Source organism: Dipodomys spectabilis, unplaced genomic scaffold (genome assembly GCF_019054845.1).
Source record: "Dipodomys spectabilis isolate Male_0828 unplaced genomic scaffold, ASM1905484v1 ptg000506l, whole genome shotgun sequence".
NCBI lineage: Eukaryota > Metazoa > Chordata > Mammalia > Rodentia > Heteromyidae > Dipodomys > Dipodomys spectabilis.
Genome location: NW_024871183.1, coordinates 1,215,472 through 1,240,162, shown reverse-complemented (window position 1 = coordinate 1,240,162; position 24,691 = coordinate 1,215,472). Strand labels below are relative to the sequence as shown.

The 24,691-nt window shown below is 35.5% G+C and overlaps 1 protein-coding gene and 1 non-coding gene across 2 annotated transcripts in view; one reads left to right on the top strand and one right to left on the bottom strand.

The window, feature by feature from the left end:
* Pex5l (peroxisomal biogenesis factor 5 like) overlaps nt 1–24,691 on the bottom strand; it is a 233,552-nt gene that overhangs the window by 80,506 nt on the left and 128,355 nt on the right. The window contains exon 3 of the mRNA XM_042669817.1: nt 9,940–10,044. Within this exon, the coding sequence (XP_042525751.1) occupies nt 9,940–10,044 (105 nt within the window). The remainder of the gene's footprint in view (nt 1–9,939; nt 10,045–24,691) is intronic.
* On the top strand, nt 14,733–14,839 carry LOC122099254. The gene has a single exon (XR_006145886.1). It is a non-coding gene; the product is annotated as a U6 spliceosomal RNA (small nuclear RNA).

Genomic DNA, 24,691 nt, shown 5'->3' with positions numbered 1-24,691 from the left:
AAGTTTAGGAGTTATTTACAATATTTGATGACATAAAAGTCAATTTTTGTATCTAAATGTACTTTACAGTACTGCTGCAGAATATATTACAATAGGAAGAAATGACTAAAAAGCATCAGTGGTTCTGTGAACGCTTCTGAAATTGTGAGTAGTATCCATAAATTTGTACCTCATGGATAGAGAGTTTATGTATAAACTATTTCCAAGGGAGCCACATATTAATATGCATGGGAGGTCAAACTTGCTCCTGCAAGTGCTTAATATAATGAATCCTTCTAGTGTATATCAGAGCAATGTGCCCCTGACTTCATACTGAAACTGAAATCTGAATTCTGCTATTATAATCATTCAGGAGAGATGAAGCCAACATCAGATATGACACCACACTTTATCTATATGAATTATTTTAACAAGCTTATAGTTACTAAATAGTGAATTATAGTTATTGTCTTATAGGATAAAATATATAAGACTGAACTCTAAGTTGTTTTGTTTTTATTTTTGTTTTTGTTTGATGGGAGGGTGGTACTGGGATTTGCACTCAGGGCCTCATGTTTACTAGGCAAGGTACTCTATCATTGAGCCATACTTCTAGCCAAAAACTTGGTGACTTTAAATTTTGACTTTAAAAATTGCTGGTGCTGGTGGCTCATGACTATAATCCTAGCTCACTCAGGAGACTGAGATCTGAGGATCATGATTTGAAGTCAGCCAGGGCAGGAAGTTCCTGAGACTTATCTCCATTTAATCACCAACAAGCAAGAAGTGGAGGTATGGCTCAAGTGGTAGAGTGTTAGCCCTGAGAAAAAAGCTCAAGGACAGTGCCCAGGCCCTGAGTTCAAGTTCCAGAACCAACACACACACACACACACACACACACACACACACACACACAGGAGCAACATGCACAAAGTCTGAATATGTGTCATAACTATCAGAAGCACTGCATCTATAAGAAAAGTGTACTTTCATTAACATACGATTAAAGATAACTGAATCTTCTCCACTTAGTGATCATTTTAAAAAATAGTCAAGTATCTCTTCTTCAAAATGCTTGGGGAAGTACTATACTTTGGAATATTTGTAAATACATAATGAGCTATCTTTGGGCCAGGACTCACATGGGTATGTATGTACATATGTATGTATGTACTTATTTATTTATTTTTGCAGCATCAGAGTCTCACACTTTCTAGCCAAGTGCTTTACTGCCTGAGCAATGCCCCAGTCTTTTTACTTTTCACTTGTTTATCAGAATTTTGCATTAACTTTTCCTGGGCTGGCCTTGAATGAAATTCTTCCTACCTCTTCTTTCTGAGTAGTGCAGAGCAGGGTAGGTAGCATCACAATAGGGTTGTTTATGAAATAATAAAATTTCACTAACTTTTGCCATGCTTGCCCTCAAACTGTAATTCTCCTGTGTCTGCCTCCTGAATAGTTTGGATTATAAACATTTGCCACCACATTGGGTTCATATACACCTACATACACAGGAAGTTTTAGTCAATATTGTTGGTGTGCTCTGTTTTAGCTGTGGCCCATTTCATGTACCAGGCATGGAATTTTCCACTTTGGGCAACACATGGGTGCTCAAGAAATTTTAGACTTTTAGAGCATTTCAGATTTTCAGTTTAAGGACATTCAATCTGTTAAACTTTTATGCAATTATGCATTTTATTCCATGAAATTCCTTTATATTCTTACTTTGAATTTTTTAAAAGGCTAAGAATTTATCTCTAAATATGAACTCTGCATCTGTAGGTAGAGAATGCTTAAGTTGCCTATAATTTTAGAACAGTAGGGTGCTTGGTTTTTGTAGTCATAGTCCTTAATGTTGAAAATTTTATACTTTAAATTTGATAGAATTCTGGAAGGTAAGGCTCTTATGTGCATCAGCATCTTAGCGGAAAAGCAAAGAAAGGGTACAGTTCAATGAGAGGACTGTCCTTGTAGTAAACTCTTTAACAATGGTAATAGGGTACTTTTTTTTACTATCTCGAATTTCAGATATAGTTATGTATTTTCGGGAGAAAACACTTCAAGCAGATTTACTCAGCAATGAAGCAAGGAAACCAAAGGAGAGTGTATTTAGAGAGGCCCTGGGGAGTCCTGCACTTTTCTCTTTTCTTAGACCTTTATCTATTAGAGTGTGGGCCTCTCCCATTCCTGTAATCTTACTTCTCATCGCAGCACACACCTGGCCTGATGGAAGCATATGATGGTCCATCCACCTTTTATGCTAAAGCGCTCTGCTGGCTTTTTTCCACAATTATAAATCAAAGAGGGAGTTAACAAATCACCATCAGAGTCAGTGCTTTTAAGCTGATGTTGGGCAATGTCTTGAAGTAGCAAAGGACTCAGGTTTTCAGGTTAAGAAAATAAACCAGAGGGTGGATCTCCTGGAAAGGTAATTGAAACTGAATAGAAAGATATCAAGCTTTGATAAGTTATGGAAGGTGAAGCAAGTGATTCTGTGAAAGTAAATCTTTCCTTAGAAGTTCTGAGATCAGAGACTACTACTATGTCTTACTCATATTTCTGTTCTTCACAACTTTAAGTAAGATATCAATATGCAAAAAGGGTTTAATAATTGGCTGCCAAATGAGATAGTGACTTTGCAGAAGTGGAAGGCATAAGAATATCTTTCTCCAGTGGTTCAAATAAATTGTGTCTTCAGTTGCATGGATTTAGAGTTGTTTTACCCACAGAAGTACCAGTTTATTTTTACTTATACAGACAGAAATCCCTTTTTCTCATGCTCGCTCCCTCCACTTTTAAACAAGTTTATAGTTTGTCCTTTTGCAACTTAAGAATAAATAAGTCTTTTCAGTCACAAAGGAAAATTTAAAACTAAACTGAATCTTCTAAATCTAAACTTAACTTCACTTTCAAGTAGTATTTTTCCTTACTTAGTTTTATTTGATAATACTTTATAAAAATTTCCTCATTTCCCACTTTATTTATCTTCATAGTATCTCTTGGTTTAACTTCCATATCTTCATCAAAGCCTGAAGTCTTTCTTTCTGGTACAAAGTATATTGATGTTATAAAAAGAAAAGTCAAGGGGCTGGGAAGGTGGCTCAGTGGTAGAGCACTTGCCTTGCATGCCTGAGGCCCTGGGTTCGATTCCTCAGCACCACATAAGCAAAAAGAAAAAAGCCGGAAGAGGCGCTGTGGCTCAAGTGGTAGAGTGCTAACCTTGAGCTGAGGAGCTGAGGGACAACAGCCGGGCCCAGAGTCCAGACCCCTCCCCCCCCAAAAAAAAGAAAAGTCAGGTCAAAAGTTTCTTTTTTGAGTAGCTGAGTTGTAATGGGTACAATTTTGGTCTAATCAGATCATCATACCTGCGTTTAAAAAAATTCCACTTCAGTAGTTGAGAAGGCTCTGGGCTTAGCTTATTTACATAAAAAGCTGCATTTCTTTTTCTGCTGTGGCTGTCTCTCAGTCTCTGGATCACTTTAAAGAGGTGCTCAGGGCGGGTAGTATAGCTTAGTGGTAAAGCATATGCTTTTTTTTTTCTGGGTTCAGTCCCAGCACACTCACAAAAATACTCCTTTTAATGGTGACAGGTTCTGATTTCTCTTTTAGTACCTTATTTCAATGGCCTAATTATTTCAATATTCTTCTGTGCCAGGCTGGGAATGCTTCTTTAAAGTATACCTATGTTTTCCTAAGTACTTAAGATATAGTACTGAGTATTATACATTAGTTTTATCTCTTTTCCTCCCCATTAGACTATGATCTCCTTGAGGACAGAGATCTCATCTAATTAATTTTTACATACCACCATAGTAAGTTAATAAATGCTCATTAGTTTTTTGCAGTCTAATTGAATGGTGAACTGTTTAAAAGAATGATTGCATGAGTATCCTCAATTTCACAATGTGTTTAAGAAATCTGCAGAAGGTCAATGGTCCTCAGAAATGTCTAGCAACTTCCTCATGGGTTATAACCAATATTTAAGTCTGATCTTCCCAGTGTCACATCTTTTTAAATATTTGGAAACCTAGTGGTGCAGAGAAATGTTTCTAAATGCAAGGCTTTCTACCAATGACTCTAAACCTTCTAGCTAGAAATCAAGAATACCAAGATTGAATTCCTAATGAGAAGAACAGAAATAAAGGCTTTAGCCTGTCCCACAGCATCCAATACTTGAAGAAAAACATGAACCAATGTGAATGTGAGGCCAACAACACTTTAAGACGTAGTCTTCCTACATCCTTCATTGATTTAAAATTAGATTCAAATCTGGTGAGTTTGAACAGACAGAAACACGGTGCAACTTCAGTAGAAGTAAGAAGATGGGTGAGAATTTGAGCTTTCCTATCTGTAAGGATTCAGAAGACGACGGATCCCTTATGCCTTCCTTGCAATCCAGTATTCAGTCAAATGAGTTCAGGTGAATTATGACTTGCTTACACTGGTCAGTTGATCTAGTTAGTATTGGGCATTTCACAAATGCATGCAATATTATCCATGTCTAATGAACTACTGTCTTTCTTAAAACTTTACCTAAAATACATCTGTCTCCATTCACTTTGAAATGGAGTTTCAGTATTTAAAATCATTATATAATCTAACTACAGGAGACGATCAAGATGAAATATTTTACATTTAAATACAATCTGTTACTTAAAGTCTAGTGAATGATTATACTGCTTGTTTTGTGATTTGGATTTAGCTTTACATTTAAAGTCCTCAGATGTTTCACTAAAAGTAAGAGACCAAAAATTGGCAACAAAGCACAAGCACTCCACAATATAAAAAGGGAAAGATATTGTTTATTATTTTATAAATTTGTGCTGTAGATTAATAATCTTCAACTTTTGTTTTAAAGTACTGTGTTTTATATTGAAACATTTTAATATTTAAAGAATAGCTAGGTAATAATTATTAATAATTAAAATAGTATAATTTAAATTATTAGTAGTAGCAATTATTAGTAATCAATTATATTTAGGTTAGCAAGTTTAAATGGTTGACCAAAATTGAATATTTGTGATGTTTATTTAAAAACTGGGTTAATACGTTGTCTTTTTTACTTCATTTAAATAACAGAAAAAGTTTATGTCTGTTTTGTTTGCTTTTTTCTTTTCTTTTCTTTGTCAGTCCTAGGCTTGAATTCAGAGCCTGGAGTGCTATGTCTGAGACTCTTTGTGCTTAAGGCTAATGTTTTGCCACTTGAGCCACTGTACCACTTTTGGCTTTTTCTGATTAGTTTATTGGAGGTAAGGGTCTCATGGATTTTTTTTGCCCAGGCTGACTTCGAAGCGTGATCCTCAGATCTCAGTGTCTTATGTAGCTAGAATTACAGGTGTGAGCCACTGGCCATACATGTTTTTAATAGCTTATCTTTGTGCACTGAAATATTCCTTTACTATGTGACACTGTTGATTTAAAGAATATGTCATTTCTTAAGTAGGTTTTCAATAGTTTGTAATTGAGCTACTGTGTAGAGTCTATGAAAAGAATGACCATATTTTGAGAGATTCACTAGTATTACAACCAAGTTAAATGATTCGACCTATTATAAAGACAAAGTAATTAAATTATTACCATGTATCCCTTCAACATTCAGAGTTTTAGAGCTTTATTATGTATGGTCCAATATCTGACAGAATTAAGCTTCTATGAGTTATTATTACTAATGACTTGCCTAATCTAGTTCCTAGGTGAAAGTCCTAGTTTATCATCTTGTCAAGGATAACCCAGTGACAATGTTAACCCTTTGATGGGATCTAATTATCAGCCTACTGCCTACAATATTTTATAGACAGGATAGTTAGACTTAAAATAAAATAAAGTTTAGGTAGCATTAACTTTAAGGCAGTTAGAAGAATTTAATTAAAATAATCATTTTAAGTTGATAATTGAAACCCAAACAATGCCATATTTTTAGTAGCCTTGAGGATGTTCTTCCAGTCAACGACATCACTCTTTTAATATTTATTAGATACATACACAAAAACAGTATTGTGGTACAAAGAGTAGGGATAGATAAAGCTTAGTGTTGGAAAAAAAGAAAATGTCCTTTAACCAGAAGAGACATGGGATGGAGACATGTGCTTTGCTATAAAAGATAGTACCCAATAAATAGAGTCAAATTGAAAACTTCTCAGGGCTCTTAAAAAGAGAAAGATCCTTGTTAGTGTCTTTTTTTTTTTTTTTTTTTTGGTGGGTCATGGGGCTTGGGCACTATCCCTGTGCTCTTCAGTTCAAGGCCAGCACTCTACTGCTTGAGCCACAGCAACACTACCGGTTTTCTAGTGGTTTACTGGAGATAAGAGTCTCATGGGCTTTTCTGCTTTTCTCATGGGCTTTGAACCATGATCCTCAGATCTCAGCCTCCTGTGTAGCTAGGTTTACAGGCATGAGCCACTGGTGCCCAGCTCTAGTATTATTTATTGTTGTAAAGATAATGCCTTTTTCTATGACACAACCTTTTGTTGTATCATGGTTTTCCTTCTAAAATTTTACTTATTTATACTATTTTTTTTTTTTTTTTGGAGTTCGGTTGTGGGGGTTCGGAGTTCATCTGGGCCTGGGCGCTGTCCTTCAGCTCTTCAGCTCAAGGCTAGCGCTCTACCACTTGAGCTACAGCACCACTTCTGGCTTTTTACTTTTTGCTTATGTGGTGCTGAGGAATTGAACCCAGGGCCTCCGGCATGCAAGACAAATGCTCTACCACTGAGCCACTTTCCCAGCCCACTTATTTATACTATTATAAGTTTAGAACAGTGCTATGTAATAAAAATATGATGAGTCTTGTAATTCAAACTTTTCAAGTAGCCATTTTTTAAAAGTAAAAAGAAACAACTTCAGAAATACCTTTTATTTAACCCAATATGCCTAAAATTTCCTTTCAACATAAGATAAACATAAAAACTATTAAAACAGTTACCTTCACCAATTGTTTTTGGTTTAGATCTAGTAGCACATCTAAGATTTGAGAAGCTCAAAGTATTTAGATGCCTTAGACGTATAGGTCTAGAGAGGACTTTTTCTCAAAGACTTGAGGATTTATGTATTTTTCTTCTCTTTGAAACTTTTGTCCCTACATGCTTGTTTATATATTGTTTGATTAGTTACATGCCAATCAGGGCAGCATGAACTTGAGCTTGTTTTGTTTTTCTAGTAGCACTGATATTAGAAATATGGACCTTGTTTGCTAGGTAGATCTCTACCTCTTGTGCCCCACCTTTAGGCCTCTTCGCTTTGTCTAGGCCAGCCTAGAACATGATGATCCTATTTATGTTTCCCATGGTAGCCGGAATGATAGATATGAGCCACTATGCCTAATATATTGGCTGGGAGAGGTCTTGTAATTTTTACCCCAGCTGGCCTTGGGATATCTGTCTCCAGAATAGCTAGGACTAATGGTGTAAGTCACCAACATCTAATTTAGTTTGTTGATACAGATTGAATTAATACAATAAACCAGAAGAACAACTCTCAGGGGACCAACAAATTCTAAATTTAGATCATCTGACCAATATTTCTATCTTGTTCACTTCATCCAATCTACTACAGATGGCATCACAAGTATATTTACCTAATTTGTTCCAAAAGTTGTGGAATACACCATATTAATCATATAGTTAAAATGCTGGAATAAAGGACTATTTTACAACTACAGTCTATTGAGTGAACCATTACTAAATAAGGTAAAGGCAATAAGGTTTATTGTGTATTTTATCCATTAAGATTATCCCAGAAACATTATTGGGAAAATAGTAATTAGCTCCAGATGTTTATGGAGTCCATGCCATGCAGCTGGCATAGACATATCAGTGATGGAGATGAGTTGATGTATTCAGTAGTATGTATATAGTACTATGTCATAGAGGCTTTACAGGAAACACTGAAACAAATGTGTCAAGACACTGGTACATTCACACAGGATAACAATAAGAATGTGATATGGCACACGGAGTAGATGCTGTGGTTGCCATGGTAAGTACTCACTTTTTCAGATCATTCTGCATCTTTTTGGCTTGTGCATGCCACTGGTGCATAGCAGGGAAGAAGCCAGTTGTGTATAGTAGAAAATGTGTATCAACTCATAAAACCACATTTGAGAAATAATTATGTCACCACTGTCACTTAATTCAGATAAATTATCAACACAAAAGGTGCATTCAATTTTATGAATCGGTTCTTTTTGGTGATTCATAAACTGGCCAGTATACACCAAGTTTATGAGGCATCAAAAAAAGCATCACATAATCTTCATGCAGTGAAATTATAGCTAATATTGCATACACAGTTAATGCAACAATAGACAGGGATTAAAGAAGGAACTTGGTATACACAAATGTTCTGAATATAAGAGTATAGTAAAAATTAATTTCTTTCCTAAAAAATAAAAAAAACAGACATTTTGCATTAGATTTTACATCTAAGTTTAGGTTATACTGGTAATTCTGAATGTTTAGAAAGGATTATTTAAAAGTACAAAGTAATGCATGGTCTCATCCAATACTTATTGGAAGAATTGGAGCCTGTAGAGTCCTGATAGATGTAGCAGTTATGCCAACATCAGTGGATAAGAAGAGTATGGCTCTGGGGTCAACCAAGAACTTTACCTGAGGGGCTGGGGAAGGAATATTTTGGACATAGAATCCACAAAGATCTGCCTCGGATAGGAAGGAGATAAATGTAAAACTGTACATACGGCATTGTACAAATTAAAGAATTCAGAACCTAATAAATATGGAGTAGACTTTTTTGCAATTACTATTATATGTCCCTAGGAAAAGGCAGCTCCTCATTATGGTTACAAAAAGTACCTTCCATAAAATGTATCCCAAAGTCCTGGGAATCTTTAATATATCTTTTAAAAATTATTCTATTTTGAGGTTATATGTTATTGTTTTTGTTACTTACAAAGTACTTAGACTAAAGCAAAACCACACATGTTGGCAGCAGCTGTAGATGAGATCTGCTGATAGGCTAAAAATAGTTGCCATAATTTAGCTTCTGATATAAATGTGTTTCATGCGGACTGTAAGTGGACACTTTTCTCATTCCAGACATGTGCATATAATCGGAACTGAATCACTGCGTTTACTATTGCATTATGGAAATAAAATGAAATGTTTAAAATAACAATCTAATCTAAATTATAAGATAAATGCAAGTAAAATATTTTTCATTTAAGAATTTAAATTTCACTGAGTGGTGATGAGTTGATTATACATATTTATGTAGATCTTACAGGGTGTTTCAAGAGTCCCCGAAGACATACAGGACCTACAGTCTCACAGTGTCTTTGCATAACAATGCAAACTTTTCTATACTTGTTTGAATAAATGCTGAAAAAGGCCCTCGTGCTTTTAATAGACCTGGTGTTTATGTTGTCAAGGTCATGAAGCATGAGAAGACTCACAAATGTCATTTTCTGCTTGGGGACTCAGGGACTTCTGGCTCATTCCTGTAAATTAGTTACCCACATAAATATGTATAGACAAATATGTAGTATGCATAGTCACAACAAAAATATATTTAACATACAAGAAAATTTAGTCAACTGGTAAACTGACATATGTATACAATATAACTGTATTTGTTCATAGGAATTTGGTTTTTTTGATTGTTATACAAATGTGCCATTAACTTATTTCTTTCCCAAAGTTAACAAGACTCCTTTTAAAGAAGCAATATGTTTTACTTGCACGTACGTTTTCTTTTTTTTTTTTTTTAAAGCTAGAGCTGTGTAATGAAAATTAATATCCATAAATAAATAACTAAATATATTTTCTTGTTTTTCTTTGTTAGCAATTTTGGTTTTCATTTATATTTGTGCAGTTGCTTCATGGAAACTGTCTTGAAAAAAAAATTGGCTCAGGAGTTAATGTTTTTCTCCTCTAGTTAATGATCACATTGTCTGATATATTAACATATGTCAGCTTCCTACAGGAACCCTATGGGTCTGCCCACCTGTGATGTCATAGTAAGGAGGGGCTTTTCTTCAGCAGACTCCTCCCTCGGTATCTCCTTCATCACCATGGCAACAGCCTTATCTGCCGCCCTAGAGCCTTTGCCCTATAACAGTGAAATCAACAATGACTTGTGTCAGGAGAAATCTTTAACTTATGATTTATTACAAGATATTCTAATGTTTAAAGAGCAATCCAACAGAAATGAAGAGGCAGGCTGCTGCAATTGGAATCTTGAGGCTTTGGGCTGAGGAGAAAACACACAAAATCTGAAAAAAGATTGTGAACTTTTAGTTAGCTACTTTTTTCACCTTCACGGCTAACATATTTAATTTTAACATATCTTTTATATGTATAATATATTTAAAGGCAATTAACATGACACAAACATTTTTAGAGTATCGATTTTAACATAATGAGCTGCCTATGATGTTCATTTATGAATATACAATCCCTAGATATTTTGAATGACAGGTCTTTTGGACAGGGTTGGGATCAGGATCTGACTCACACACAAGGCTTCTGCTGGGTGGTCTCTAGAGTCTGTCATTTTTGAAAGAATTGGCATTAAAAATATTTTAAAAAAATCTCATAAATGACTCGACATACCAATAATTCATCCCAGCTTCCTTTGTGGAGGTAGTATGACCTTGATGAAAAAGATTAATTTTTTTCTGTAATTTTCAATGGATTTTTGATGCCAGGAAAGTTTAGTTGAATTTTAGAAATGTCTTTTAACTAAGGAACTCTATAAATCCAGAAGTAAAGATGATTCTAATTGAGGCACTGATCCTTCTATATCTCTCTCATTTTTTGCATGTTTTATACAAGCAGAATTTTGAATGATAAAAGGATATGCTGTGACATTTGAGTTTACCAGATTATTAGAACTTAAATATGATTTTAAAAAGGAAACAGCTGCCCAGTGGCTCAATGCCTGTGACCTTAGCTACTCAGGTGGCTGAGATCTGAGGATCACAGTTCAAAGCCAGCCCAGGCAGGAAAGCAGGAAAGTCTGGAGACTTTTATCTGCGTTAATCACAAAAAGCCAGAAGTGGTACTGTAACTCAAGTGGTAGAGCACTAGCCTTGAGCACAAAAACTCAGGGACAGTGCGTAGGTCCAGAGTTCAAACCACATGACAAGAACAAACACATAAAAACCCCACTCCTTCCCTCCAAAAAAACCCACCCCAAAACATTACCTTCCAGCCCAATTAGAAACATTTGATATTATATAAAAATTAAATAATCTTTAAATAACTAATAAAAACTTTTATTTTCCCAGGTCTTTGAGCAGAACCTTCTGGAAGTTTATACTAATAGAATAAAGCACTATCTGTGTTGTAAATTTATTTAAAGTATGAATACAGCCAGCAGAGATATCATAGGTAAAGGATAAAACTAGACCTATGAGGATGTGTTGCCTGAAAAGGGAATTAAAACCTAGGGGCACTACTAATGCCAGAGCTTAATAAATCTTGCTCATTTCTATGCAATGCAAAAGGCTAAAACTGTATCATCTTGGGTAAGAACTTAGAAAGTACGTTCACTCTGGGGAACAAAATGGTTTTCTTAAGCATTGAATTCCTAAAATGTAGCCAATAGCTTTTACTTAATGAGAACAAAGAGCAAGTTTTTGTACTGTTAATAGAGTTTAAAATGTGTAATTTGTTTACATTGCTGGAAGTTTGTCTCTTTTGTGTGTTTTGACTTGAAAACTAGCCCTACTGAATGATAACATGGTATTTCAAAATGCAACAACAAAATACTAGATTTTACTTAGCAGATGTATTGGTAGTCATTTTCATATGTGTTCTGAGATTATGAGACCAAAAATCCTTAGAATAACTATCTTCTGGAAGAAGAAAGGGAAATTTAATAGTTCATTGCCTAACAAGTTAAGAGTGCATAAGAATTGCAGGTTTCTTCTTTAATGAAGTAATGTGAACTTTCTAAAATAGAGATGTATATGATTCTGAATTCTAGGGAAAGATTTATTATGGCACTATTAAACTGTTTAACATTTTTCCAAATATAAAATTATTTGCTTGAAACATATGCTAATAACTTATTACATCTTTATAAGCTTCACTCATTTGCAGACTGAAGATGGTTTATAACAAGTACTTTTGCAGTTTATTTATGTTTTCAAAAGAGCAAAATTATTTGTGAAGAAGTCTTTTCATGCTCCAAGAAGTTTTAGTAATATAATAATAAACACAGTGGCATGCTTATTTTTAAATTCTTGCTATAGTTAAAAGAAGAAACCTAAGTCATACTACAAAAACTAATAATTCAGACTTTTCTTGGACTAAGCAAAAAGTCAATTGATAAGCATCTCAAAAAATTTCAGATCAAAATTTCAATATATTGTTTATTTGAAATGCTACCAATCAATAAACTACATAGATTATTTTTACATGTGCAACTATAATAGCTAGAATTAGCAACGGACATGCCATCTCACTAAAACAAAAACAGAAACAAAACAGAAATTAGTCCTTTCATGCTGAACTCTAGAACAAAGCAGTGGTCAGCTAGAAAGGATGGATAATTCACATGCGGTGCTTTTTACTTCTTGCAGAAAAACCCACCAAAGCCAGGGTCAGGTCACTTTTTTGAAGACAGTGCCACTTTTTCTTCAAGGTTACACCTACTACCTGAAAAGAGTCATGATACCCATGTTAGTGCCTGCTAGCAATGTTTTACTTTACAACCTTTTGGCTTTTGAGATAATTCTCAGAGTCTCAATGTTTTACAGTCGTGGTTTAGTCTGAGGACAGAAAGGGAAGGTTTGCCACAATGACATCTCATGGCTCCAGAGACACTGACAAGTTCACTGAATAAACTCATATATCAAAGCAAGATTTTCCCTCAGCTCCTAGAACTACCTCCACACCTGGTATCATAAAATTAAGTCATGTTATTTCTGACTTCTCCATTCATCTTGTGGGATAATGCTTTCAGAATTCAGAATATGGTATTTTTGCTTATCAGCAGCTCTGCAGGTATAACCACCATTCAGTTTTCTTTTTCTTTATGGAGGTCAGTGGCTTAACATATTCAAATACACAGGTACGTGCGTGCGTGCACGCACACACACATCATTCGGTCTTCAAAAACAGTTTTCTAAATAAAACTTCACCAAAGGGTCAATAACACTGATCACTTCTAATTATGTGAAATAACATGAAGTCACTTAAATGTAAAATATATCCTGAAAATACACTCAAGCATCATGAGTGGTTTATATACTTTTGATTTTATGAACTTTATTTCCTCGGACATTCTTATCAAGAACAGGAAAGAGTAGTGAGATTTTAGAAGTTGATTATCACTTTATAACATCACCTAACAATTATTTCATCTCATTTCTTTTTAAGTCACATGTGAAAAATCATTTTTCTCCACTTTCTAGTGGAATGAAGATATCACTTTCCAGCCAAAAATAGTTATCACCATAAAGAGAAATTTTTTCTTTGTTGCTTTGCCATGGAAATTTTTTGTAATTTGTTTCTTTTATTACTGATTTCTACATCAATGAAATGTATAAAATGATAATCTAATGACTACTTCTTCAGAATAATCATTCTAACTTGTATTATAGAAATAGAAATAAATGAGACACAAAGAATATGGCAAGTGACTATGTTTCCTCTTACATGTGGGGGGCTAGATTTAACTTACAAACTCATAAGTAAATACATTGGGTAGTATGCAAGTATATACAAATATATCAACTAAAATATGGTAGAATCAAGAGAGATTTCAAATAGTATAATTCCTTAGAAAGCAAAAATGAAAGTTCAGCAAAATAAAACTAGAAGCAGGTACTAGAAAGAGGTAGGGTGAGGTCAAGGGGAATGGGGTAAACTAATGAAGAGGAGGAGAGGTGGATGAGTAGGGGAGGGATTTGTGAAAATGTTGAAAGGGATACAATGATCAAGATACACTGTATTCATAAATTGCTTTGTTAAATACAAGTACTTATAGATAATAATAAAATATCAAAAACAAAACCAAATGAAAAAAATTCCTCAATTTTGTTCCACTTTGTTTTTTGTGTAATGGAAGATGCATAGTAGAAAATATTGGATGTCACAGGATCCTTTCACTGGATACTGGGCTGTGAGACCTTTTTGAGAATATCTTCAGATAAGCAGATAGTTGCCTTAGTCCTCTCAACTTAAAACTGTTTTGAGAAACTACCATGCTAAAACTTCTGAAGCAATTTTAGTTATTTGACCCATGACAATTCTGAGTAGATATAATCTTCTTTAGATAGTTGAGATGTTCAGAGATTGTGTGATTTGATCAGGGCCTCAAAATCATTCTGTAGCTGAGCCAGCAGGGGACCTAGATTGGCCTCCTTGGCCTGCATGCTTTCTTCCTGCTACATAAGTATTCCCTGTTCCTCTGGTTGAGGAGGTTGGAAGAACTTATTTCATGCCTTCACTACCTGTCATAAATGTTATACCAATCAAAATATAAATTTTAGGCTATAGTCACTTGTCAGTATATTCACTCTCCAACTATAAGCATTTTTTGGGTGGTCTATAGGACTTAACCCAGGGTCTCAGGCTGGTAGGCAAGTGCTTTACCACAGAACACTCATTTTTTGAGAAATATATTTGCTTCTCTGTTCTGGAAGAGTCAGTCAGCCATAAATTTCATTCAGAATTTTTTGCAAAATTCTATAATTTCTTTTATCTTCATGGAAAACTAGTTGAAATATTTCATGTATGGAAACTTTATTTCAGAGTTCTTAGCAGCATTAGAAGCATTCTTATTAAGTATTCGCTTCAGCAACACATATACTAAAATTGGAATGATACAGAGAAGATTAGCATGGCCCCTGCACAAGGATGACACGCAAATTTGTGAAGCGTTCCATATTTTTAAAATAAACCTGGAACTCAAAAAATTAAATCCCCAAACAACAAATCTTCAAAGAAACAACTGCCCAATAAATAAGTGGGCTAAAGACTTAAAGAGAAACTTCTCTGAAGAGGAAAGAAGCATGGCCAATAGACACATGAGGAAATGCTCAAACTTCCTAGCCATAAAAGAAATGCAAATCAAAACAACATTGAGATATTACCTCACTCCAGTTAGAATGGCTAAAATCAAGAACTCTAATAACAACAGATGTTGGAGGGGATGTGGCCAGAAGGGAACCTTACTGCATTGTTGGTGGGAGTGTAAACTTGTTCAACCACTTTGGAAAGCAGTATGGAGGTTCCTCAAAAGACTCCACATAGAGCTCCCCTGTGACCCAGCAATCCCACTTTTGGGCATTTACCCAAATGTTCACAGACAAGACCACACTAAAGCTACCAGCACGACTATGTTTATTGCCGCATTATTTACTATCGCTAAGATATGGAACCAACCCATTAGATGAATGGATCAAGAAAATATGGTATATATACACAATGGAATTCTATGCCTCCATCAGAAAGAATGACATTGCCCCATTTGTTAGGAAATGGAAAGGCTTGGAAAAAATTATATTAAGTGAAGTAAGCCAAGCCCAAAGAAACATAGGTCCCATGGTCTCCCTTATTTGCAACATCTAGTATATGTCTGAATCAAGCAGAAAGATAAGGTGATGTTAGGGAAATGAACCCTAAGATAATGTATTCAAATTTTTTTTCTTTCATGCGATTGTTTCTAACGCATTTATAAGATAATTTCTTTGTTGCTTTATATGTCCCTCCCCCACGGTATAACCCCTGCTTTCACTGTATTTGATGTCGGTATAATTTGTGGAGGGGAAGGGGAAAAAACCAGTCGTTTAAATAGGGATACAGGTGGACCCATTGCAACAATGAGAAGTACAAGTCATTATGTCGAAAATGAACTTTACAACTTTGGTGGGGGGGCGGGGAAAATTGGGTTGGGGGGCGAGGGGAGAGAGGATGGGAAGGGATGGGAAGGGTAAACAAAGGAGGAGGCTACAATGCTTGATAAGAAATGTGCTCATTATCTTGCCCATGTAATTGTAACCACTCTGTACAGTATTTTTACAATAAAAAAATAAAAATTAAAAAAAATCTGCTGGAATCTGAACTTACTCTCACTTTGTGAATATCATGAGAACTCTGTTAATATTGGAGTGATCTTCAGGATTGGAAAGAACTTTTCAAGTTGGCCTAAGAAGTTGTTTGTATTCTTCAGAAATAAAGGAAATTAGTTGGTTTCAAATAATACACAGTAACTATATTTTTCTCAAAATGTTGTATCAAGAAAGCACACTATCACTTCAGGTTACTTTGCTTTGTAGTTCCTTGTTTGAGGTAAAATATATGCAAAATGGAATGTCTACATGTGTGTAACTCACAGGCTATAACAGGGTGTTAGGTAATAGAAATTTATTATTATCCTAAAGAGTTCTTCACAACTCTTCAGGCAATAACCTGTTGCCACCGTAGAGATCACTGTGGTTCTAAAATACTTTTGTCCTAATTGATTAGTTTTACTAATTCTCAAATTTAATAAAAAATGGAATAATATTGCATGCAAAAAAAGAAATGTACTCATTATCTTGCCCATGTAATTGTAACTCCTCTGTACAGTATTTTCACAATAAAAAAGAAGCATTCCTATTAAATGTTAACTAAAGACCATATGTCATATTTACAAACATTTTCTTGAGGTCTATATAATACTTCAAATGAGAAATTACACAAACAAGGTTCATTTGTCATTAATTTGCTAGTTACACACTGTGACTCCTAACGTGACATTTGTAATTTTTAGAGTATTTTTTCCTATTCTTAATCCATTAGTAATATTCTGGAGCTTATCCGAGATATTAAGCAAAAAAAAATAGAAATATCTTCAGATAGAGGACAAGTAAAAGACCATAATACTATATAATTCTATTATATATGAATTTTAACAGCAGACTTTTAGTTTTGATTACAAAAATAACACATTGTTGCTAAAACTGGAGAAAAGAGAGAAATTGGAGGACAAGAACAACTAATATTTTCTTACATTTTTATAAAAATTATATTTCATTTTTTACAATATTGGAGATTAAATAGGGTTTTTTTGTAGGTTGAATGTTTTAAAGGTTTTAAAGTTATAAGTGTTATTCTTTTAGGTATATTTCCTCATATACATATACATGTAAACAAACTCCTCTGTAACTTCAGCAACATTGTTGGAAATGTTATTTAGTTCTGTATATGCTAAAATCATACGCATGTCAGAATTGCTGCATTTTGGCTTAAGCACCTACAGGAAACTGGTCACACAAACTAACTTCTGATGGCTGTTTTTTCATCTGTCTCATGTTCAGAGGTAGGTAAATGTCATGGTCTCTTCAAAATCCCAACATGGGAAAAGGTCAGATCAATGTTTCCCAAAAGCCCTTGAGCACGGGTGATCCCTGTCAGTCCTTTGAGTCCTTTCCCAACTAAGTGTGCTCTCACAAAGATTAAGGTTGGAGCTAGTCTGGGTTTTATCTCACTAACATACCCCCATCCCCAACAGTGTTGTATGTATTTTTAAACTCATAGAAATAGAATTTAAATCTAGGCACACTGGTTCTTACTAATTCTAAACATCTTGTTTAAAGCTCAGATGCAGTTGTAATTAATTGGGAAGCAAGGACAGATTTCTCTTTTAATCAGATTCATACATGGGATTCACAAGTCCTAATGATTCTCCACTGGTTCACGGGTCCCCTGGGAATAATGTGATTTCTGATTGTCTAATGAGTAGTCAGGTTAGAACAAATAAGTTAGTGCCTCTCTATTTTAAACATAGAACGTTTAAGAGAGGGATTACCATTGACCATATATTTCTCCCTCACTATCTTTTAACCTACTCAGATTTTTTTTCCAGACCCAGGTGTATACTTCTCTAAGCCATTGTCTTTCTAAGATTCCCTTGGAGATTAATAAGGAGTAACTCTAATTATGCTCTATTATGTACCTCCTGTGCTTTCTGTCTGGCTATGTTCTAATTGGCTCTTTTTGTTTTGTCCTTCTAGACTGTGGATAGGTGATAGTAGGCATCAGGTAGGAGAGAGTAATGGGTGAGTCTCTGTGGTCCCTGGCTGCAAATCTATTTCCATGAGAGTTGCTGGGATTCCAAGCCTGCCCTGCACATATTTACTTTCCTGAATGATTCATACAGAACGAGAAGGCCCTAGGCACTTCTACCTTCATAGACCCATTCCACTATAAATAAATTTTAAATAATCATTTATTTATAATTGTCTCAGAATAAAGACAAACCCTATCCAGATTGGATTTGTTATTCCATATTCCGCTATTATGGAATAGTCCTTTCAGGGGCTGATTCTAACATGAAAACACTTAAAAATTTCTGTGGGTTCTATATCCTATGTCCACAATGCCTAATGGATGAATTGGCCCTTTGGTGCTGTGTTTAATGGAATCAGTATGGCATCCTAGCTTGGGTTGCTTTGTAGCTTCCTCAAGTAATCTAATCCAGAGGCCATTTATCTCCCAGCCTTTCCCTCACTTAGGCCCTATACTGTGGTTCCCCTATTCCCACCCCTGTTTTGGTTAGTGAATCAGGAATTCTTTAGTGCCAGTACTCACAAGTCTCATTGGGAGTACACGTTGTAGCTTTCATCTAGAAGTCCTTAAAACATGTTCTCTATAAAATAGACCATTTGGGATTGAGGCAGAAAGCACTAGCAAATAATATTGATTATGGTTTACTGTCTCAGTACTTTAGTACTTTATTCTTTCCTGCCACAGAGTCATTTTTGACCAGCCAGGAATGTATCTGTGTCTCCTCTTTTATTAAAAAAAAGTTATCTTGATGGGGGATGGGCAGGTGGGACCAATGATAGGGGGCTGGGCTGGAGAAGAGGATAAAGGAGATTGAATATTGTCAAAATAGATTATTTGCAACTATGAAAATATGAGAAAATGAGCTGGAGAAGTCATGTTTTTGAAAAGGAGAGGAATAGGAAATCTTTTTAGAAGGGTTGAGTTTAATTGGGATACAGTGTAAATGTGTGGGGACGTAGTAATGAAATGCCCTCTGTACAAGAAATATAAGCTAACTCATTATCTTGCCCATGTAATTGCAACCACTCTGTACAGTATTTTCGCAAAAAAAATCTCTGTTTTAGAGGCCTCTAAAGAATCTTTTTAGGAGACAACAACTTCACTAGCTATACAACGGACAAGGGTTTCATATCTAAAATATACCTGGAACTCAAAAAATTAAATCCCCCAACAACAAATCCTCAAAGAAACAACTGCTCAATAAATAAGTGGCCTAAAGACTTAAAGAGAAACTTCTCTGAAGAGGAAAGAAGGATGGCCAATAGACACATGAAGAAATGCTCAACCTCCCTAGCCATAAAAGAAATGCAAATCAAAACAACATTAAGATACTACCTCACCCCAGTTAGAATGGCTAAAATCAAGAACTCTAATAGATGCTGGAGGGGATGTGGACAGAAGGGGACCTTACTGCATTGTTGGTGGGAGTGTAAATTTGTTCAACCACTTTCAAAAGTAGTATGGAGGTTCCTCAAAAGACTCCACATAGAGCTCCCCTATGACCCAGCAATCTCACTTTTGGGCATTTACTTGAATGATCACAAACAAGACCACACTAAAGCTACCAGCACGACTATGTTTATTGCAGCATTATTTACTATAGCTAAGATATGGAACCAAACCAGATGCCCCTTAGTAGATGAATGGATCAAGAAAATGTGGTATATATACAGAATGGAATTATATGCCTCCACCAGAAAGAATGGCATTGCCCCATTTGTTAGGAAATGGAAAGACTTGGAAAAAATTATACTAAGTGAAGTAAGCCAGGCCCAAAGAAACATAGGTCCCATGGTCTCCCTTATTTACAACATCTAGTATATGTCTGAGTCAAGCAGAAAAGCTCAGATAAGGTGATGTTAGGGAAATGAACCCTTAGATAATGTATTCAATTTTTTTTTTCCTTTCATGTGATTGTTTCTAACACATTTATAAGATAATTTCTTTGTTGCTTTGTATGTCCCTCCCCCACGGTATAACCCCTGCTTTCACTGTATTTGATGTCGGTATAATTTGTGGAGGAGAAGGAGAAAAACAAGTCGTTTAAATAGGGATACAGGTGGACCCATTGCAACAATGAGACGTACAAGTCGTTGTTTTGAAAACGAACTTTACAACTTTGGTGGGGGGGGCAGGGAGGATTGGGTGGGGAGGTGAGAAGAGGATGGGAAGGGATGGGAAGGAGAAACAAAGGAGGAGGCTGCAATGCTTGATAAGAAATGTACTCACTATCTTGCCCATGTAATTGTAACCCCTCTATACAGTATTTTCACAATTAAAAAAAAATGAGACAACAACCATTTTCAGAAATTTCTAATGTCCTACTTTAGTGTCATTAAAGACAGATCTTTCTGATGGAGGCATAGAATTCCATTGTGTATATATACCACATTTTCTTGATCCATTCATCTACTGAGGGGCATCTGGGTTTGTTCCATATATATTATAATAAGCCAGGCCCAAAGAAACATAGGTCCCATGGTTTCCCTTATTTGCAATAACTAGTATATGTCTGAGACAAGCAGAAACGGTCAGATAAGTTGATGTTAAGCGAAATGAGCCCCAAGATAAGGACTCAAATGTTTTTTCTTTCTTGTTATTGTTTCTAACGTATTTATAAAATATTTCTTTGTTGCTTTCTATGTCCCTCCCCCACGGTATAACCCCTATTTTCACTGTATTTGATGTTGGTATAATTTGTGGCAGGGAAGGGAAAAAACAAATTGTTTAAATAGGGACACAGGTGGACCCATTGCAACAATGAGATGTACAAGATGTTATGTCGAAAAACGAACTTTACAGCTTTGGCATGGGGTGGGGGTGGGGGTGGGGTGGGAAGGGATGGTAAGGGGAAACAAAGAAGGAGGCAACAATGCTTGATAAGAAATGTACTCATTACCTTGCCCATGTAATTGTAACCTCTCTGTATGGCATTTTCACAAATAAAAAGAAATAAAATTTACAAAAAGAAATATAAGCTAATATAAAATTGGATGTATAACCTTCAAATAAAATGAATGAATAAAAATATTCACCTTTATAAATACCAGTATCATTGATTGATTCCAAAGCATTCTTTGTCATTCTTTTTTTTTCCTGGTTACAGCTACTCACTTGAATAGAACCACTCAAAACCCCAAAGAACTTGAGCTCCACCCTAAGATCTTATAATCATTCTTTATTTTGCAAAATGTTTCTAACTCTCACTGGTGAAACTAACTTCTGCGAGCAAATATTGTAATATTTTAAGAATCATTTTTGCACTACTTGGTACAGATCTCTCTGGGGACACAATAGATAAATAAGTATAGATAAATATATATAAGGCATTTTTGAAATTAAGATATTAATATTATATAATATGATAGGTGATTCTGAATTTGATAAAATGTTTTTCAAAGAAATCAAGTATGTAAATAGAAATTTATTAAACTTTATATTGCCAGGTAAAGTTGCTTAAAAATATATTCTGACAGGTGAATCAAACTTAATTGTATGTGTGCCAGGGGCTTGAATTGAGGGCTTCACACTCACTTGGCTTTTTTGCTTAAGGCTCAAATTCTACCATGTGAGCAATATCTCCACTTCTGGCTTTTTGCTGGTTATTAAGAGATAAGCATCTCATAGAATTTTCTTCATGGGCTGGTTTTGATCCTGATATCTCAGCTTCCTGGCAAGTATTGACTGCTTGCATGAGCCACTTCATAAAACACTTTAATCAACAAGGTCCATTTGTTTATCATTTGTTGTTCTGAAGTTAAACACTGCCCCAAATTTCCCTTCATGATATCAGCAGGTTTATTTACTCTGCTCTTCTAGCAGGTATCCTACACAAGGTCCTAGAATGTGAAGGGTGGTAGTAAGGAACTCAAAGAACTCATTTGCAAAAAAGCAATACCTTTATTATTTCTATATCTTCCATATTTTCTAGAATTGGAAGCATTGTAAAGTAAATATGAAGACTAAGATTCTTTTTTTAAATGAGTTTTTTTTATTGTGAAAATACTATACAGAGGGGTTACAGTTACATGAGCAAGGTAATGAGTACATTTCTTACCAAGCACTGTTGCCTCCTCCTTGTTTTTCCCCTACCATCCCTTCTTTCCAATCTCCTGCCCCACCCCCCGCCTAAATTGTAAAGTTCATTTTTCCACATAGCATCTTGTACATCTCATTGTTGCAATGGGTCCACCTGTATCCCTATTTAAACAATTTGATTTTTCTCTTCCCCTCCCCAAATCATACCAACATCAAGTACAGTGAAAACAGGGATTCTACTGTGGGGGAAGGACATACAAAGCAACAAAGAAATATCTTCTTAGAAACAATCACATGAAAGAAAAGATCATTTGAATACATAACTTGGGGTTCATTTTACTTAACATCACCTTATCTGACCTTTTCTGCTTGTCTCAGACATATACTAGTTATTGCAAATAAGGGAAAGCATGGGTCTTTTGTTTCTTTGGGCCTGGCTTACTTCACTTAATATAATTTTTTCCAAGGCTTTCCATTTCCTAACAAATGGGGCAATGTCATTCTTTCTGGTGGAGGCATAGAATTCCATTGTGTATATATACCACATTTTCTTGATCCATTCATCTAATGGGTTGGTTCCATATCTTAGCTATAGTAAATAATGCTGCAATAAACATAGTCATGCTGGTAGCTTTAGTGTGGTCTTGTTTGTGATCATTCAAGTAAATGCCTAAAAGTGGGATTGCTGGGTCACAGGGGAGCTCTATGTAGAGTCTTTTGAGGAACCTCCATACTACTTTTGAAAGTGGTTGAACAAGTTTACACTCCCACCAACAATGCAGTAGGGTTCCCTTCTGTCCACATCCCCTCCAGCATTTGTTGTTATTAGAGTTCTTGATTATAGCCATTCGTAACTGGGGTGAGGTGGAATCTCAATGTTGTTTTGATTTTCACTTCTTTTATGGCTAGGGAGGTTGAAGACTAAGATTCTTATAGGTAAATATATGCTTGAGATCATGAAAAAGTTCCTTTGCATAAACAGGACTACCTCTTGAGCTCTACTTACTAGTGATTGGATACATTCCCTTAACTTCTTGCCTTTAGTAAGTGGAATATACATCCAAATCAAAGACAAGGGGATAAGTCTATCTGCCTATGAAATTAGAGGCCTTTGCCTAAAAAAATATAGGTCCCATGGTTTCCCTTAATTGTAATAAGTAGTATATGTCTAGGACAAGTAGAAAAGGTGAAAAGCTATGTACATATGACCATATAAGATGATGTTAAGCTAAATGAACCCCAAGATAGGGACACAAGTGTTTTTTTTCTTGCTATTATTTTTAATGTATTTATAAAGTACTATGTGATTTTCTGTTTCTTTGGTATGTTCCTCCCCCATGTTTTCACTGTATTTGATTCCTGTGCCCTGCATCTTGTATATACATTTTTTCTATTTTGGGGAAAAAAAAACAAAATGCTTAAATAGGGATACAGGTTGACCCACTGCTGTAATAATGAGATGTACAAGACACTATGTTGAAAACGACCTTTACAACTTCAGGAGTGTGGGAGGGGACGGGGTGGGGGTCGGAGCAGTTGGGGAAGTGGGGAGGGAAGGCCTGGTGTGGGTAAAACAAAGGAGCGGGGGGTAACAATGCTGGATAGGAAATGTACTCTGGGAAGGTGGCTCAGTGATAGAGTGGTTGCCTTGAATGCCCTGGGTTCGATTCCTCAGCACCACATAAGCAGAAAAAGCTGGAAGTGGTGCTATGACTCAAGTGGTAGAGCGCTAGCCTTGAGCTGAAGAGCTGAGGGGCAGTGCCCAGGCCTAGAGTTCAGGCCCCACGACCAACAACAACAAAAAAAAGGAAATGTACTCATTGCCTTATGTAACTGTAACCACTCCGTACAGTATCTTTACAATAAAAAATATTAAAAAAAACACATTAGAGGTCTTTGAATGTTTAAGGCCATTATTTTGGAGCAAAGAGATTGAATTCTCTCCTTTTTAAAATAAATGACAGACCATATAAACATACTGTTTCCAAATTATTGAATCTGAGTTAGCTAATTTACCCAGATGTTATAAGTTAGAATTACACTACAATGTTTTCACTGTAGAGGAGAACAATTAACTGTTGAACAGGAATTTACTTCCTTTATGAATATTTCAGGCAAATTCTGTTTCTAATTGATGAACCAGAACAGCGACATTGAAGCCTGCCTATTCAGTGGCCTTTGCTGTGACTTTCCTCATTTTCTGCCAGGTACCAATACTTTTTTTTTTTTTTTAATGATTCATTACATAGTTTCCCAATACCTTGGTTTTGTGATATAACTTAGGAAAAGGAAATTACAGAAATGAGGCCAAACTTACAAGTTATGCTCCTGTGTTTGACTTTCCTGAAACAGTTCCAAGAGATTAACTGAGACTTTCAGGATTCCTACCCTAAAATTCTGTGTCTGACTCTGGTGTATCTTGATATTTCCCTGGTAATCACTGGTATGTATGGCTTGACTCTTCTTAATGGCTCTGGGTTACTTTAAAGCCGATGAATGTTGTCTTTCCTCCTATGAAGAATTGGTGAAAGTATGTAGAGACCTCCGTGCTGTGAGCCACAGTTAGTATGCAAGCAAAGGAGTCAGGATGATTATACCTAACAGAGCCTGTTTGACCTCCAAGGGTCAGTAGAGGAAAAGAAAGGACAAAAGGA